The sequence below is a fragment of the Blennius ocellaris genome (genome assembly GCF_963422515.1).
Source record: "Blennius ocellaris genome assembly, chromosome: 18".
Classification (NCBI taxonomy): Eukaryota; Metazoa; Chordata; class Actinopteri; order Blenniiformes; family Blenniidae; genus Blennius; species Blennius ocellaris.
Window position 1 is genome coordinate 11834670 of NC_137667.1, and position 13654 is coordinate 11848323.

Genomic DNA, 13654 nt, shown 5'->3' on the forward strand with positions numbered 1-13654 from the left:
TCTTAAACATAAAAGCAATGACTACACAGTTCTGGTTAGCGTTCACGTCACATAGGGAGAAGGGGAATTTTGCATGTTCTCCATGGGTTTTACTCCAGTCCCCCCTTAGTCCAAAAACAAGCATTTCAGCTTAATTATCAACTGTCAAATTGTCTTCTGTTAGGGAAAAATTTCATTAGCATTGTTTTATGCTTGTGCAAATTCTGTGCAGACCTTTGAATGCAGCGGCCTGCAGCCCCTGCACCTCACATGAGATCTTTATCTGTTAATTGTTTGTGTTTCTCCCCCCTTCGAATTAGCTGTATTTTTACGATCCTATAAGACAGACCACAGTAACCAGTTTGAACCAGTGTTTTTACAACTTGTGTAACCGCAGACTGAGCTGTCAATAAAGAAGGCTGGCAGAGAGCATTCTGTGAAGACTTCTGAGCGAGCCCTGCTGCAGCAAGTGCCTTGATTGTTTCTCGATTCCTGTGTCTTCTCTTTATTGACCTATTTCAGGGGTTTAGACCTGACATCTTCACTTGTGAATTTTATTATATGGGAGTCTACTTTTTATCCGATTGCCCAAAGTGACCTGGGATCAGCTCCAGGGGTGAAAATAAATAGATTTATGTGCTCAGCATTTACCACAAAGTTTATTTCTATTTAAAACATCCTGTATGTTCATTTCTTGTAATTGCTGCAGTTAATTGATCGCTAACTTTCAAATGCATCAAATAGTAAACACTCAGCCAGTTATTTCTTCACTGGTATTGCTCAAAGTCTTTGACAGTGTCCTGCTTCCTTCTTTGTATAAGTCATGCATTGACAACAATGGAAAGAATTAAAAAAAAAAAAAAAAAAATCTGTAATGGTGTCTGCATACTGGGGCCCTTCCAGTATAGTCTACTATATGCTGGCAGGGGACAAAAGGAGGGTGTTTTAATGGTTTAACAGGCCGTCCCCATAAGGACATAGGGGGAGGGGAGGGAGAGTCAGTCAGATCAGCCTTGTAGTTTCAGCCCAGTGCTTCACATGTCTAGATTTGTACTTTTTTTTTCTTTTCAATCCCAAGCCGAATCTAATCAATGTCTGCTCGCGTTGAGCTCCCTGCAGCCTGACTATGATGAGCTGAAATGTTGCTAAAATACTCAGGCCGGAGGGAAACAGCAGTAGGGGTGTGATAGGATAGCAGAATGAAATATGTTTTCTGCAAGCTCTACCTTATTATCATATTTTGTCTGTGACATTAACCATCCCTTGAGGTGATCTGAATGCAATTGTGCTGCAAATATGGCTGGATAGTTTCTGGCTGTCGACCATGAAGGTGGAAAGGCTTCACTGCAACAGATGCATTATTAAAGCTCGGCCTTATTGTGTTGTCATCTTTTAAATGGGCTACACTGTTACGTGCCATTTTCCGGGTGACCGTTTTTGGCATTGGTGCTGCAGGACATACAATGTAATTCAATGCTTTTTGGGGGTGGGGGGTGCAAAATAGGCAGAAGGGTTAAGAAACAGAGGTAAGACAGAATGGAAAAGGATGCACAATCGAGGATGAAGGTCATTGCAGGTCTTAAGCTCTGTATCTGCAGGGAGGACAGCGTGTCTGCAGCTGTCCTGGCCTTTTGACCTGCTGGGAGAATGGATGAGGCTTCTCCCAGCTTTTTTTTACACATACACTGATCCACTATTGCAGTGCAAAATAATCCACAGTGTAAGCTCCTTATCTACAGCACAATTTTGTTAAAAAGGAAGCACCAGAGCAGATTATTTGTAATTTGTTCCTGAACCAGCCCGCGCACAACATGAGACAACTGTAAGTCCAGATTGATTCAAAATAGTCTTTTTAAATGTGTGAGGTAAAAACAGTGTGGGATATTAAACGATTTGCTTCTGATTGGCCTTAATGTTAAACTGACGTCAGTAAATAAAAAAAAGTCCATCAAAAACAATTCACAGCCAATCTTCCATTAAGTTATTTTTAGTACAAATAGATGTATTCTTCTTCATTGGATTTCGAACACTGAAACCTACTGTTTCATACCAGATCTGTGGAATAAGTCATACATTTCTAAGTTACAGGCTTCTGGGTCAGTAGTTGTGCTCAATATTCCACTATCTTAGTCATGTTTGTGGCTAAGTGTGTATATGTGTGTGTGTGTGTGTGTGTGCGTGCGCTGTTATTTAAAGGTTCGAATTTCCTGATTGTTTTGTGTATCAGTAAGTTGATGCAAGAGTCCCTGGGTGTGTGTTAGTATATTTTTCTTGAAATCCACGTGTCTCCTCCGTGACCTTATTTAGCTATTTGACGTTCAAATAATATTTAAACTACAATTCCCACAATACATCCGAAAGGGAAAGCCGTCGTGACGTTTGCAGCTCCTTTGATGACTACCGGATATTGCAGTTTTTTCATGAATGTATGTCTTATTTGAAATTATATTTACCCATTTGGGCGATTATTGTAGGTATAAATATGCTAAATATAATCTTTTCGCAAATGTGTATCCGTCTAAAAGCCATCGAAAGTGCGGATTTTCTAATTGAATGTCTGCGACGACCAGGTCGAAGGACTACACTTCCCAGAAGCCTCTGGAAAGTAGCGCGTGCGCGGCGCGAGTCAGCGGCCGTGTGTGTGGAGTGTAGTCACGTGGAGACGGTTGGGTCTGTCCAAACAGAACGTGAGCTGTTAGCTTCAAGCTGTCCGTCTATTGCAGTGCCTCTCGGTGCTAAATGGTGTTTTTTTAGCCGCCCGTCCCTTTAAACCAAACTATTCTGCCGCAGAATGAGTGATAACGATGACATCGAAGTCGATAGTGACGTGAGTATGGCCGCTTTCCGCCTTTGTGAGTATGTTATTTGCAAACGAGGATTTAGCTCTGACAAACCGCTCGGCTAACATTAGCTCCCCATAAGCTGCTAGCTCTGCTCCAATAAGTGTTTTCTGCCCGGATTGATGTTAATAGACAAGATCGCCAGTTTTTTCTTCTTCACTGCATCGCTGTTATGCTAAATTATTTAATGGACATAGTGACTTCAGCGAAACAATAAGGTTTGCTGGGCAATTCTGGCTACAATTGTACTTTTTGTTCTGTTTTTTTGCAGGAAGAATCACCGAGATATCACTGTGTGGTGCGTAATGCTGGGGGGGATTTGTCCACTGACGAAAAACATGTTTCAAAGTTGATCTATTTAACACACGTTGGCCATTTTTTATTGGATAATGGGTAAATATTATAACATGGAGGTTGGTAAAATTATTCGACATGATGGTTGTGCTGGAGCGCTTGAAGATGGTAACATGATTTGTGATGTGGATTAACGTTGTTTTTATTTTTCCACGGCACTGAAGTGCACGAATGTCACAGTGATCGTGTCTTAGCGTACGTGTTGGTCGTGCATTGCAGGGTATCCCCCCACCATCCTGTGTGTACAGGACCATAGGGACACACGACATCTATATTTAGACCAAAGCTCGATCTCTCCATTAAGGAGATTTTTTTTTTTTTTTTGTGTGTGTGTTATTTTTCCGGTTAAATCCAGCGGTCCAGTGTTTTCCTCTCCTCGGTTCACTTCACACCGCGGGGATTCCTCTCATGATCAGGTCTGCATTGGGGGGAGAAAAAAAAAGTCACACATCTAGGTCATGTCGAGAGGAGAGACTGGATTGTGTTGATCCGCGGTGGTGATGGAGGGGAGGTGAGAAGCGGCAGCCGCGCCTGCATCTCGGACACGGCTTCGTGTCAGGAAGAGGTGCAGCAGGGATGTTTTCCTGTATCGCAGCCGGTGATTAGAGCCATCTTCTCTCTACAGGCAACTCGGTGCCTGGCAGCATAAATGAATGACGTATAGCTGCATCGCATACAGGAGGAGGAGGAGGGGAAAAGGAAAAAAAAAAATAAAACACCCTGCACGACTTACTTTCTGCACAGTCTTCCTGTATCCAGTGTTACTTTAGCACATGCGGCAGGGATTATTCATGTTTATTTTAAATATTTGTGCCAGTGCCGAGCTGAGCACTCAAAACTGCTTTGATGTCCCTTTATATCAATTATTGTGATTATGGGCTATGCACATTTAGAGCTAAACAACAAGAGTAGAATTTTAGCTGCCGTTCTATACATGTCATAGTACTATACGATAATGTCATTGGTCCAAAGCGAGGAAATAATAAAGCACTGCACAATATATTGCAAATGTGTCAGTATTGCAATATCAACATGTGCACTAATACAGATCACAAAGGACGAATATTAAATTTAACTTCATTTATATAGCGTCACATACAGCACAGCCATTTCAAAGTGCTTTTAACAGAGATAAACCAAACAAATTCATATATGTGTTTTGTTGCTGTGGAGATTCAAAACGACTAAATACAAATAAAAAAAGTGATTCGGTGATTAATTCGGTGAGTATGTGAAGAGATTGACAGATTAATTTCACATGTGGCGGCAGAACAGAAGTCAATACAGACTAAAACCAACAATGTGAACAAATTAACATAATTGACTTGTGTTTGTTTTCATCACAAATCATGTTAGAAGAATACGAGCCTGCATTATTGCAAATTGCATGCTTAGTTGAAATCGTGTAGCTGCTGAATTACATGTAAACCTTTCCACCAACAACGGTCTTCAATGTTTTAAATTTCTGAAGTTCTATGCTTTGTGATGACTTTTGAATGCTAAATAGTCAGAACTGAATCTGTATCATGCTGTAGAGCAATTGTACCATCATTTTATTTTTACCCACATAAAACTTGAGAAGTAACGTGTTTAAGGAAAAAAAATAAATGACACTCATACAATTTTTCAGATATAACAACAGAAGCCGGTTAACAATGTCAAATTGCCAAAATCTTGGATGTTATTTCACCCAAAGTCTTCCAAATCTACATTTATACACATCTTCGAGCGGAGTGTGATTGTTTCCACTGTGAGTAAAGCCAAGAAATGACTCATTTCTTTCATGATTTGGTCGCTCATTATTAATGCTCATTCGCCACAGCAACACATATATGGTCTGTCAGAACACTTATATTGACTGAGGGTACAAAAAATATAAAAACAGCTGTAATCCAGTTGTCTGTGCTCAGAAATAACATTTTGAACCTACTAGTGGTAGTTGTTTAGAGGCCGTCATAGAGTAGGTCTTCACACAGTAACCTGTCATGGGTCTGCTGTTTGCAGATACGTCTCAGAAGGTTAGATAAGAGGTCGACTGACGCCGTCCTGCAGGATAGTCAAGAGGGTGACCTCATATGTTAATTATGATATCATATAAAGGCAGTATTTCAGGGTTTTAAATAGTTTTGTAGTCATGTAAAGGCATATTTTAGTTGCATCTGTAAATGTTTGGTGATTACTTTTAGGATAATTATATAATTGGAGCACATAATATTGGCTTAAGGGATCAGAGGAAATCTCCAGAGGTCACACAAGTCTTTACATATTCTTAACTATATAATCAAATAATATCTCAAAGGATTTTACAACCAGTGTTATTGTAAGTCTCATGTACACAAAAAAAGCAAATAAACAATAGGTGTGACAGATGTGATCGTCGCAAGCTTTATTGAAATTATTAAATCCTCTAACTGGCATCAGACAAGTTGTGCTTTTTAATTCCAATGGAGCCCAATGGCAGTTAATATTATCTCATGATGTGAAGATAAGTAGAAAGTCATTCAGGCATTTAACTAAAAAATGACTCCTTGACATGAGTTTGAGGAGCCCATCCTCTCCTGCTTCGAAAAACAACGTTTCATAATGAGTCAAACGCTCGCTGCAGTTCTGGAGTGTAGTTTGTAAAAAGGGAAGGCCACGTTCTTTCCCTCATACTTGCTAATTTGCTCACAGTGGCCTCATTGGCGTGCTGAAGCATCTGGTTTATTGGTGTTTCCACATCCTCCGCCGGCCTGACAGACGTGTAGACTTTCATGTGGAGAATGTGAGACGGCAGCAGCAGCGAGTCGCTCTCCCACTCGGCACCTGGAGCTCTTATGTAATGTTTCACGGTCAGGTATGAGCAGAATGGAGGCTGCGGCTCCGGCCAGCGTGTCCTTATAGGCAGACAGCAGAAGGTATCGGTTTTTCATGATGAACTGATAATGGTTGCGCTCGTGTAATTGGACACCTGGTTTTTTTTGTGGCGCGCTCAAGAGGCCTCACAACATGTCTGAGCACATTGAGCCGTGTTTAATATCTGAACCATCACAGGGCGAGATCGTGGCCATCTGAAAAGCCTCACGGAGAAAAAGGACGACTAAATTAAAATGTCAAAATATTGTTTCAGAGCACTTTGAGTCTTTTAATCACTATCGTAAAGAACGATATTATGCCAGGTATAGTAGAAGGTTATCTGTCTCGTGAAGTAACCAAGGTTATCATTTAGTTTACCAGTGTTCCAATTAACTTCCTGAAGTTAAGAGGAAGTGGATCATGTGTGGTCAGACTGGGCAGGATCACAGCACCTCTGGTGAACGATGTAATGAAGAATTGTAATCACTTGATTACGCTGAAATATGTTCAGATGAGCTGTGTGCCTTGTTAAATACCGTGTTGGCAGATATGCTACAGTACTGCAGCAAATCTTTAACATTCTGCCACATTAGAGGTAATTTCTCAGCTGTTAGCCATAAAACAGACATGCTCACCTCTTCCTTTTAAACCAACCAGCCTTTTGCAAAAGATTGCATTGTCAGGCTTGCAAAACCACACAGATGATTTTCAACCAAATGTTGAAACCAGTTTTGAAATAGTGCAGTAGAAACACAGTCGATCGTCCCCGTCTGACTGAAGTGGATCAGGTGACCTGATGTAACCCTATTGGTTCAGGCTGCTGCTTGCTGTCGGGGCTTTTTGCACGTCTGTTATGTCACTTCACCCCATATGATGTTTAACGTGCAGTATCATGGGATTGATCAACGGTCTAACTCGGGTGACATTCCTGGTGCAAACGAACGCATCATAGCAATTGAATCACTTTATGCAGTGCTCATATAGACTGGACAATCTGATCTTGGTTGCCATGCCATTAATATTTCTGGAGTCCAAAATGAGCTTGGCACTTAATGCAGAGCACTGCTGGTGCTTTGTTTGAAAACATCCGGGGGTCTCGTTTACCTTTTGAAAGATTAATGAGGTCAAGTCGCTTACCGGGGTGTGAACACAAAACAGATTCCGTTTCGTTTTGACGCAAACAACACGTCTGGAATACTTTGTGAATGTGGTGTGTCGTCACATTTGCTTGATCCAAACAAGAAAAGAAAGACCGTCGTGGTTAATATACCAGCAGGAACAAAGTCTTCAGTCAGTAGGTCAGTGTTGCTTTCCGACCCTCCTTCCTTTTCTCTGAAAACATCCCTATGAAAATGGCTGCCAGACTTGTAATTGCACATACCATCAGCAGCAGTCATGTTTTTGTTTGTGCCCGGGTTAATGGAGGCAACGGAGTCACGCCTCGGTGTGTGTGTGGATCCAATGTACAATGTCCTGGTGGATTTGCCTCTTCGGGCTGCTTTCAGCAGCAGCTGTCCAAAGTAATCACCAGACACGCATTGCGGGGCCCCGTTAAATTAACATTTGTGGGGGTTTTTTTATTATTAGAGATTCCCTTTCCTTCCAATAACATTTGGGTTGTTTGGTCAAAGTCGTTGCGTCGTCGACCAGGCTCCCCTGGATGTGAATAGTGCCGGAGTAACGTGCCATCCCTCTCGGCAAACTCGCGAAACACCGGAGGCTTGTTTTAACCTGCTTTTTGTCTCCACTTGGGCCACGCTGGTTTCTATTGTGATCCGTGGACAAAATGAGTCACATGACCTTCAGTTTGGTCGACACACCCGCCCGAGGCCGCGTCGTCACACGAGGTACTGGGTGTGTGTTTGATTTAAGCTCGAGTTCCGCTGAAGCAGTAATAAATAAATAATGAAATCAGTGACGATAACGTTCAAGGCTTTGCTTTGTTGGATGATCAGTGGAAGGGCCGACAGGCTCTGATTTGGTGTCGGGCTTAATGTCTGGCGGCAGCATGGATTAGTCCAGATACAGATTTGATTGGAAGCCATGATGGTTTGGCCTTAAAAAAAAACAAAAAAAAACAGGCCTGACACCAGGCTTGACTCTGGTCATGTGATGATGGCAGCCATCTTGTGCATTTACAATTCAAATGTGAGGTTGAAATTTACAACCTGGTTTTATGTTCCCTTCTCGCCAGTTTTGTGATGATTAGGCTGATTGTTAAGGTTGATTATGTACAGTATTTTAAGTGCACATTTTGAGTGCCCTGTGTGCACACGTTTATCATTCCAACTCTGAAGATTTAAATAAGAAAGCTGCAATCACACCTTCACTCATCCATGATGCATGAGGCTATTGTTGGTCATCCTGCTGTCGAATTCACGCTCGGTAATCCTGGGCGCCGGATCATCTGCTGCTCTTATAGTTCGCCCACCTCGCGCTCTGTCTGAATGACAACCGTGTCTTTGACTTTGACCCTTCTCACCAATGTGAAAGGCGGCGACTCCTGTGTTCTCCTGCAGAGACGGAGGGGCTTAAGTGCACCGAGGGGGGTCGCCGGGGGTCACCGTAAAGGAGGACGTGTGGAAGAAAAACGGCCTCAGACCGTTTATGCCCTTTTTAACGGGAGGTTAGGAGAGGTCGCCACGTCTGCCAGAGACCCGATCTTTACTGGTAATTGACTTTAAGCCACACCAAGCAGCATCTCCGGTTAGGCCTCGTCACTTGATAATTCGTTGGTCCAAAAGCAGGGGTGTCCGAGCTCGGGCCCCGGAGGGTCTGGCTCTCTCCCAGTTGCACCTGATCGCAATGAACGGCTCATTATTGGGCTTTTTCACACCCTTGGTGATGACGACATCATTGAAATTTTACTCACAAGTATCAGATTTGGTTTTGCCACCTTATTTATTTGACATTAATGTTTGAATCCAGTTGAGTTTCTTTTTTTGAGCGTGTGATTTGTTACTGATTATCCATCATACTGAATATTCATTGCACGTTTTGTTCTTTGCAGCCATTGTGCAGAAATAAATAATTTTCTTAACTTGATTTGCAAACTTGGCTCTTGAAGGATGTCAGGATTGGCAGAGTGCTAGATAGCAGAAGAGAATTAGCACGGCCTTACCAACCATATCAAATATTTATTGTCCATTTAATAATGGTGGTACTATCTCTAACGATTTCCAAGATGGCGTGCGTTGTGGATCAATCAGAGACTGACCTAAATAATGAATGAACAAGCTCCTTGGGCTGTCAGACAATTTTTATTATGGTGACTCTTTTTGTATTGGTTTGATATGAAATGCATGTGAAAGTACTATTGATGAATGGATATTTAAGGTAAAAGTATTAAGTAATTATTGCTCTTTAACCACATTTAATTGCATTGTCAGCATTCAACACAGTTTAGCTATTCTAAAAAAAACAAAATGTCGTAAAAAAATAGTTGAATATTTAAAATGATGGTCCCACTTGGTAATTTGAAGTAGTGAAGTCAATTACATTCTGTAAATTGTACTGCAGTATGAATGAAATGGCTGTGGTGGGGTACAGTAAGTTGAAAATACGTTTCAATGCGAGTAGTTGTGCAATCTGTCACCTGCAGTCCGGTTTAAAAGCTGTGGAACGTGCAGTGGCATAGTGAAATAATCCACGTGGTCACGTTCTGTTCAATGTTAATTTGTTCACGTGACCTTAAGAGAATTACAGCAATGCTCAGTGATGGAAGAGGTGTCGAGGTAATGCGTTTCTCGCCGGTCTTCACGGCATTGGGACTCTGCAGCAGAGTGGTTTGTGTCGGCGGCGCCCCAGAGACGGCCGGCCCCCACGAGGTCCACTACCCACACACTTGCTCCGCTTGCCCCCCGGCTGAAGGTCTTGTGACTTCTTGTCATTGCAGGCAGACAAACGGGCACACCACAATGCGCTGGAGCGCAAACGTAGGGACCACATCAAAGACAGCTTTCACAGCCTCCGCGACTCGGTACCCGCCCTGCAGGGAGAAAAGGTTGGTAAAGCTCAACCTGTAAGTGCCCGCACAAACACAATACTCACACATTCATGTACTGTGATTTCCATGTTGTTGTTGTTGTTGCGATGTTCGGAGAAAATATTCCAGGTTGTCGTGTCTGTGCCTTTTGCTGGGAAAGAACAGGGACGGCATTGAGAGCAGGGCAGATGGTGGAGGAGTGCAGATTGGCACTGAGGCAGTCTAAATACTTGGACCAGTGTCAGGAAGTTATTATGAGGACATTTTTTGTAACTCTCTTCCTGTTTTGACATCAGTGACATTGAGAACATTTACGGTGTGCTCAGTAACCGGGCACACGCTCCCGATTCCTCCCCGAAAGACCAGCTGAATTGGGAGTGGAGCAGATTGATGCTTTTTTGCTGCTGGTTTTGATTGTTTCAAGCTTTCCCAGGTCCACTCTGCCGTTATGGCTTCCAGCATTGATTCTTTCTGAGGCGGCGACTCTTAAGGCTGCATATTAAACCTCAGCAGTTCTTTATTGCCGGCTCCAGCATGACGATATTTAAATAGCCATCAAATGTAGATGTTCACTGTTTTTCGGTTTCAGGTGGCTCTTTGTGAAAATGTTAAGAGGACATTGTAGACGGGGCATGTCCAAAGTCCAACTTCATATGGTCAGAAAATGTTAGATCTGGTTGTTTGGCACAAGCAAATATGCACAATTCCTATTTTTCACCAATTTTGGTAGCAAACGTAATATGTGAACCAGTCGCAGCCTCTGCTGTCGTTCTCCCATTAAGTTCTTTGCTATGCTGGAGGAACGGAATTTGGACAAGTATCATAACATATGAAGAGAGAATCTATGTTTGAAATAAGATAATCATGGACTTTGGACACTCCCTTTTGATAGATTTTGTCCTTTTACAAACCTTTGTAAATGATCAATGTTTTATAATTGTTGAATTGAAACTGAAATTCTTTGAAAGGGTGTGAAAATACTAGATGTTTAGACTTTTACCAAAGTAATAGTTTCAAAGAAAAACATTGCTTTGAAGAAAATCAGTATACATTTTATTAGTTATAAAGTCAGAATGTTAGAAGTAGATTGTGTTTTAATCCAGAGATCCAGTTCTATGTTTATTTAGTTTTGTTGTAATAGTATCTCCATCTCATACATGGAGATGGCATAATTGAACAGTAGAAAAGTTTATCGGAGTTTAAAGTAATTGAAAGCCAAATATAGTGGTTCGGCAGTGATACGACAAAGAGGATGTAATGGATATCCTCAACATGTCTCAGTAACAGCCTGCCCTTTACTCCTGAACTTAATTCAGTGGTTTACTTCATCTGTTATTAAGTCTTAAGAAAAGCCGTGGATGTCCACTGAGCGTCCGGAGTCGCGGTGTGGCTGCAGTCGCGTCTCGGATGTCACACTGATACCAGTTGATGTGATTTGCAGGCCATCAGCCGGCCGCGACTCGCAGAGCGTTAGTCTGCTGTAACGGAGCAGAGCTCTCTGACAGTAATGTGTCGGGGCGGCGACCTCGTCATAGTGGAGCGCGAGTCGCTTCAGGGAGGTTAAGAGGAGGCGAGCTGTAGAGAAACACACTCAGTGTGTGTGTCATGACAGGATGACAGAGCAGCAATGTTTTTGTTTTTTTTGTTTTTGCTTTTCTTATTAAAAATGTGATAAACAGTCTGTATACTTGCGTCATTGCTTCAATCTTTGCATGTGTCACTAACAGCAATCTACCAAACAGGCGTCTCGAGCTCAAATCCTAGACAAAGCCACAGAGTACATCCAATACATGAGGCGAAAAAACCACACACACCAGCAGGACATCGACGACTTGAAGAGGCAGAACGCTCTGCTCGAACAGCAAGGTAATGCGCCTCGCCGACGCCAGCGTCGCTTTGACTGAGTTCACTCCCTCCGTGATCTGACGACGATATCGACGTAGTGGTGTGTCTCCCCCTCGCAGTGCGCGCGCTGGAGAAGGTGAAGGGCTCGGCCCAGCTCCAGTCCAGCTACTCCTCCTCCGACAGCAGCCTGTACACCAACCCGAAAGGCAGCGCCGTGTCGGCGTTCGACGGCGGCTCGGACTCCAGCTCCGAGTCGGAGCCCGAGGAGCCCCCCAACAGGAAGAAGCTGCGTGTGGAGGCCAGCTAGAGCCCAGCAGTGACTGAAGTGTGGCTGCGGATGAGGCAGAGGGGGGGAGGGGGAGGGGGCACGGGGGAGGCCGAGAGAGGCGGTGCAGGCTTTACTGCCCTTCTCCCTCTCACACAGACCCCCCCCCACCCCACCACCACCACCCAGTCTCCGCCCCTCACTCGCCATCCTCGCCCTCTCTCCTGGATCTCTGGGTGTGCTCGCACTGGAGACTCCACCCTCACACCTGCTCCCGCCGGCGTCCCCCAGCGGGAGAGTTGAAGTAAACGCGGCGGCAGACGACCGCTTCAATTCATCTAGAGAACTTCAGGTTTCCCCTCCCCTCCCCTCCTCCCCTCGCTTTACTTCTGCCCACCCCCCTCTCATCGGTTCCCCTCCTCCTGAACATCTACAATCGTGAACCCAAAAAGAGGCAGCTCGGCTACTTCAGGACTTGATGCTTTTTTTTGTACCGTCGGCAACGCCCCTCCCCCACCGAGGGGACGGACGGACGGACGGGCGGGCAAGGCGTATTCTTTCAAGCACTGCTATATTATATTTTTTGTTTATTTTATTTTTTTCTTAAGAAGAAAATCTGTTTAGGACTTAAACACACACACGCACACACACACACATAGATGAATTGTCTTGAAAAAGTTTTCCTTTCCGGACTGAAGACAGACCGAAACATTAGTAGCTCACTATTTTCCAGTAAAAGAATGTGAAGATGAGCAGATGTTATTGAAGTGAACATACCCGCCTCAGGCCCACCGGATTACAGATGTTTTCTACCCGACACATGTTACCACAAAATTAAAACTTGTTTGAAATGAAATTGATGTGGTGAAAGAGAATATTCCTCGACTTGTTATCGTATTTTGTCCTTCAGCTTGAGGTAGTGAATGACTTTAGGTGGCCGAATTCGTTAAAGCATCTCGTTTTATATATTATATGGAGAAGAAAAAAAAAGAATTTTTGATTGGATGTTTCAAGTTCAAAAGTATGTTATGCATTTTGTAGTAATCACACAAGTCATGAGGAAATGCCAATTTGTCACATGTAGTTTGCTTTTAAGGGTTTGAAATACGTATTGAATGTCAAAAGGTAGCTCTCGAATGAATCCCCGTTGATGTTTTGTGCTTTACACGGAAAAAAAAAAAAATTTGCTGAACCCGCCCACCCCCACCCACGTTAAAAGGCATTTTGTGTCTAGGAAACGTGTGTGTCTGTATATTGTTTCCATTTTAATTCCATTTAGGAGGATATAATTAGTGTAGTAGGTCTTTGTCGGATTCCATTCCATGGAAATTACAAGTATGTTGTACATACTGCCAACAATTGTCTTGCAAGTTGAGGCCTACCTTTACTATGAAACTATAAAATAAACTATTTTATCCTTTAACGCCGTCCCAGTGTTTACTCTTTTCACCCGAGCAGCTTTCAGGACAAGATGTACTGACGCCGAGTCGTCCGTCTCTCTCCAGTTCAGGTTTTTCTGGTTCCTGATGGTTACCAGCGAAGGCATATTAT

General features: G+C 43.1%; 1 protein-coding gene across 6 annotated transcripts; it reads left to right on the plus strand.

Annotated features, from left to right (window-relative positions):
- Positions 1 to 2668: 2668 nt before the first annotated feature.
- On the plus strand, positions 2669 to 13526 carry max (myc associated factor X). Of its 6 annotated transcripts, none has more exons than XM_080513607.1 (5): positions 2669 to 2806; positions 3091 to 3117; positions 9904 to 10029; positions 11721 to 11859; positions 11958 to 13526. In XM_080513607.1, exons 1-5 carry the CDS (start codon positions 2771 to 2773, stop codon positions 12143 to 12145), a joined length of 516 nt encoding a protein of 171 aa, XP_080369733.1. In that variant the 5' UTR covers positions 2669 to 2770; the 3' UTR covers positions 12146 to 13526. The 6 variants fall into 6 exon arrangements, with proteins under 6 accessions (XP_080369733.1, XP_080369734.1, XP_080369735.1 ...); XM_080513608.1 differs by having other exon boundaries at positions 11736 to 11859; XM_080513609.1 differs by having other exon boundaries at positions 9904 to 10011.
- Positions 13527 to 13654: the final 128 nt, after the last annotated feature.

Coding starts and splice junctions, on each gene's coding strand:
- max (XM_080513607.1), top strand. CDS start 2,771: ATGAGTGATAACGATGACATCGAAGTCGATAGTGAC. Junction 10,030..11,720: donor AGGTTGGTAAAGCTCAACCT/GTAAGTGCCCGC, acceptor TGTCACTAACAG/CAATCTACCAAACAGGCGTC. Junction 11,860..11,957: donor CGCTCTGCTCGAACAGCAAG/GTAATGCGCCTC, acceptor TCCCCCTCGCAG/TGCGCGCGCTGGAGAAGGTG.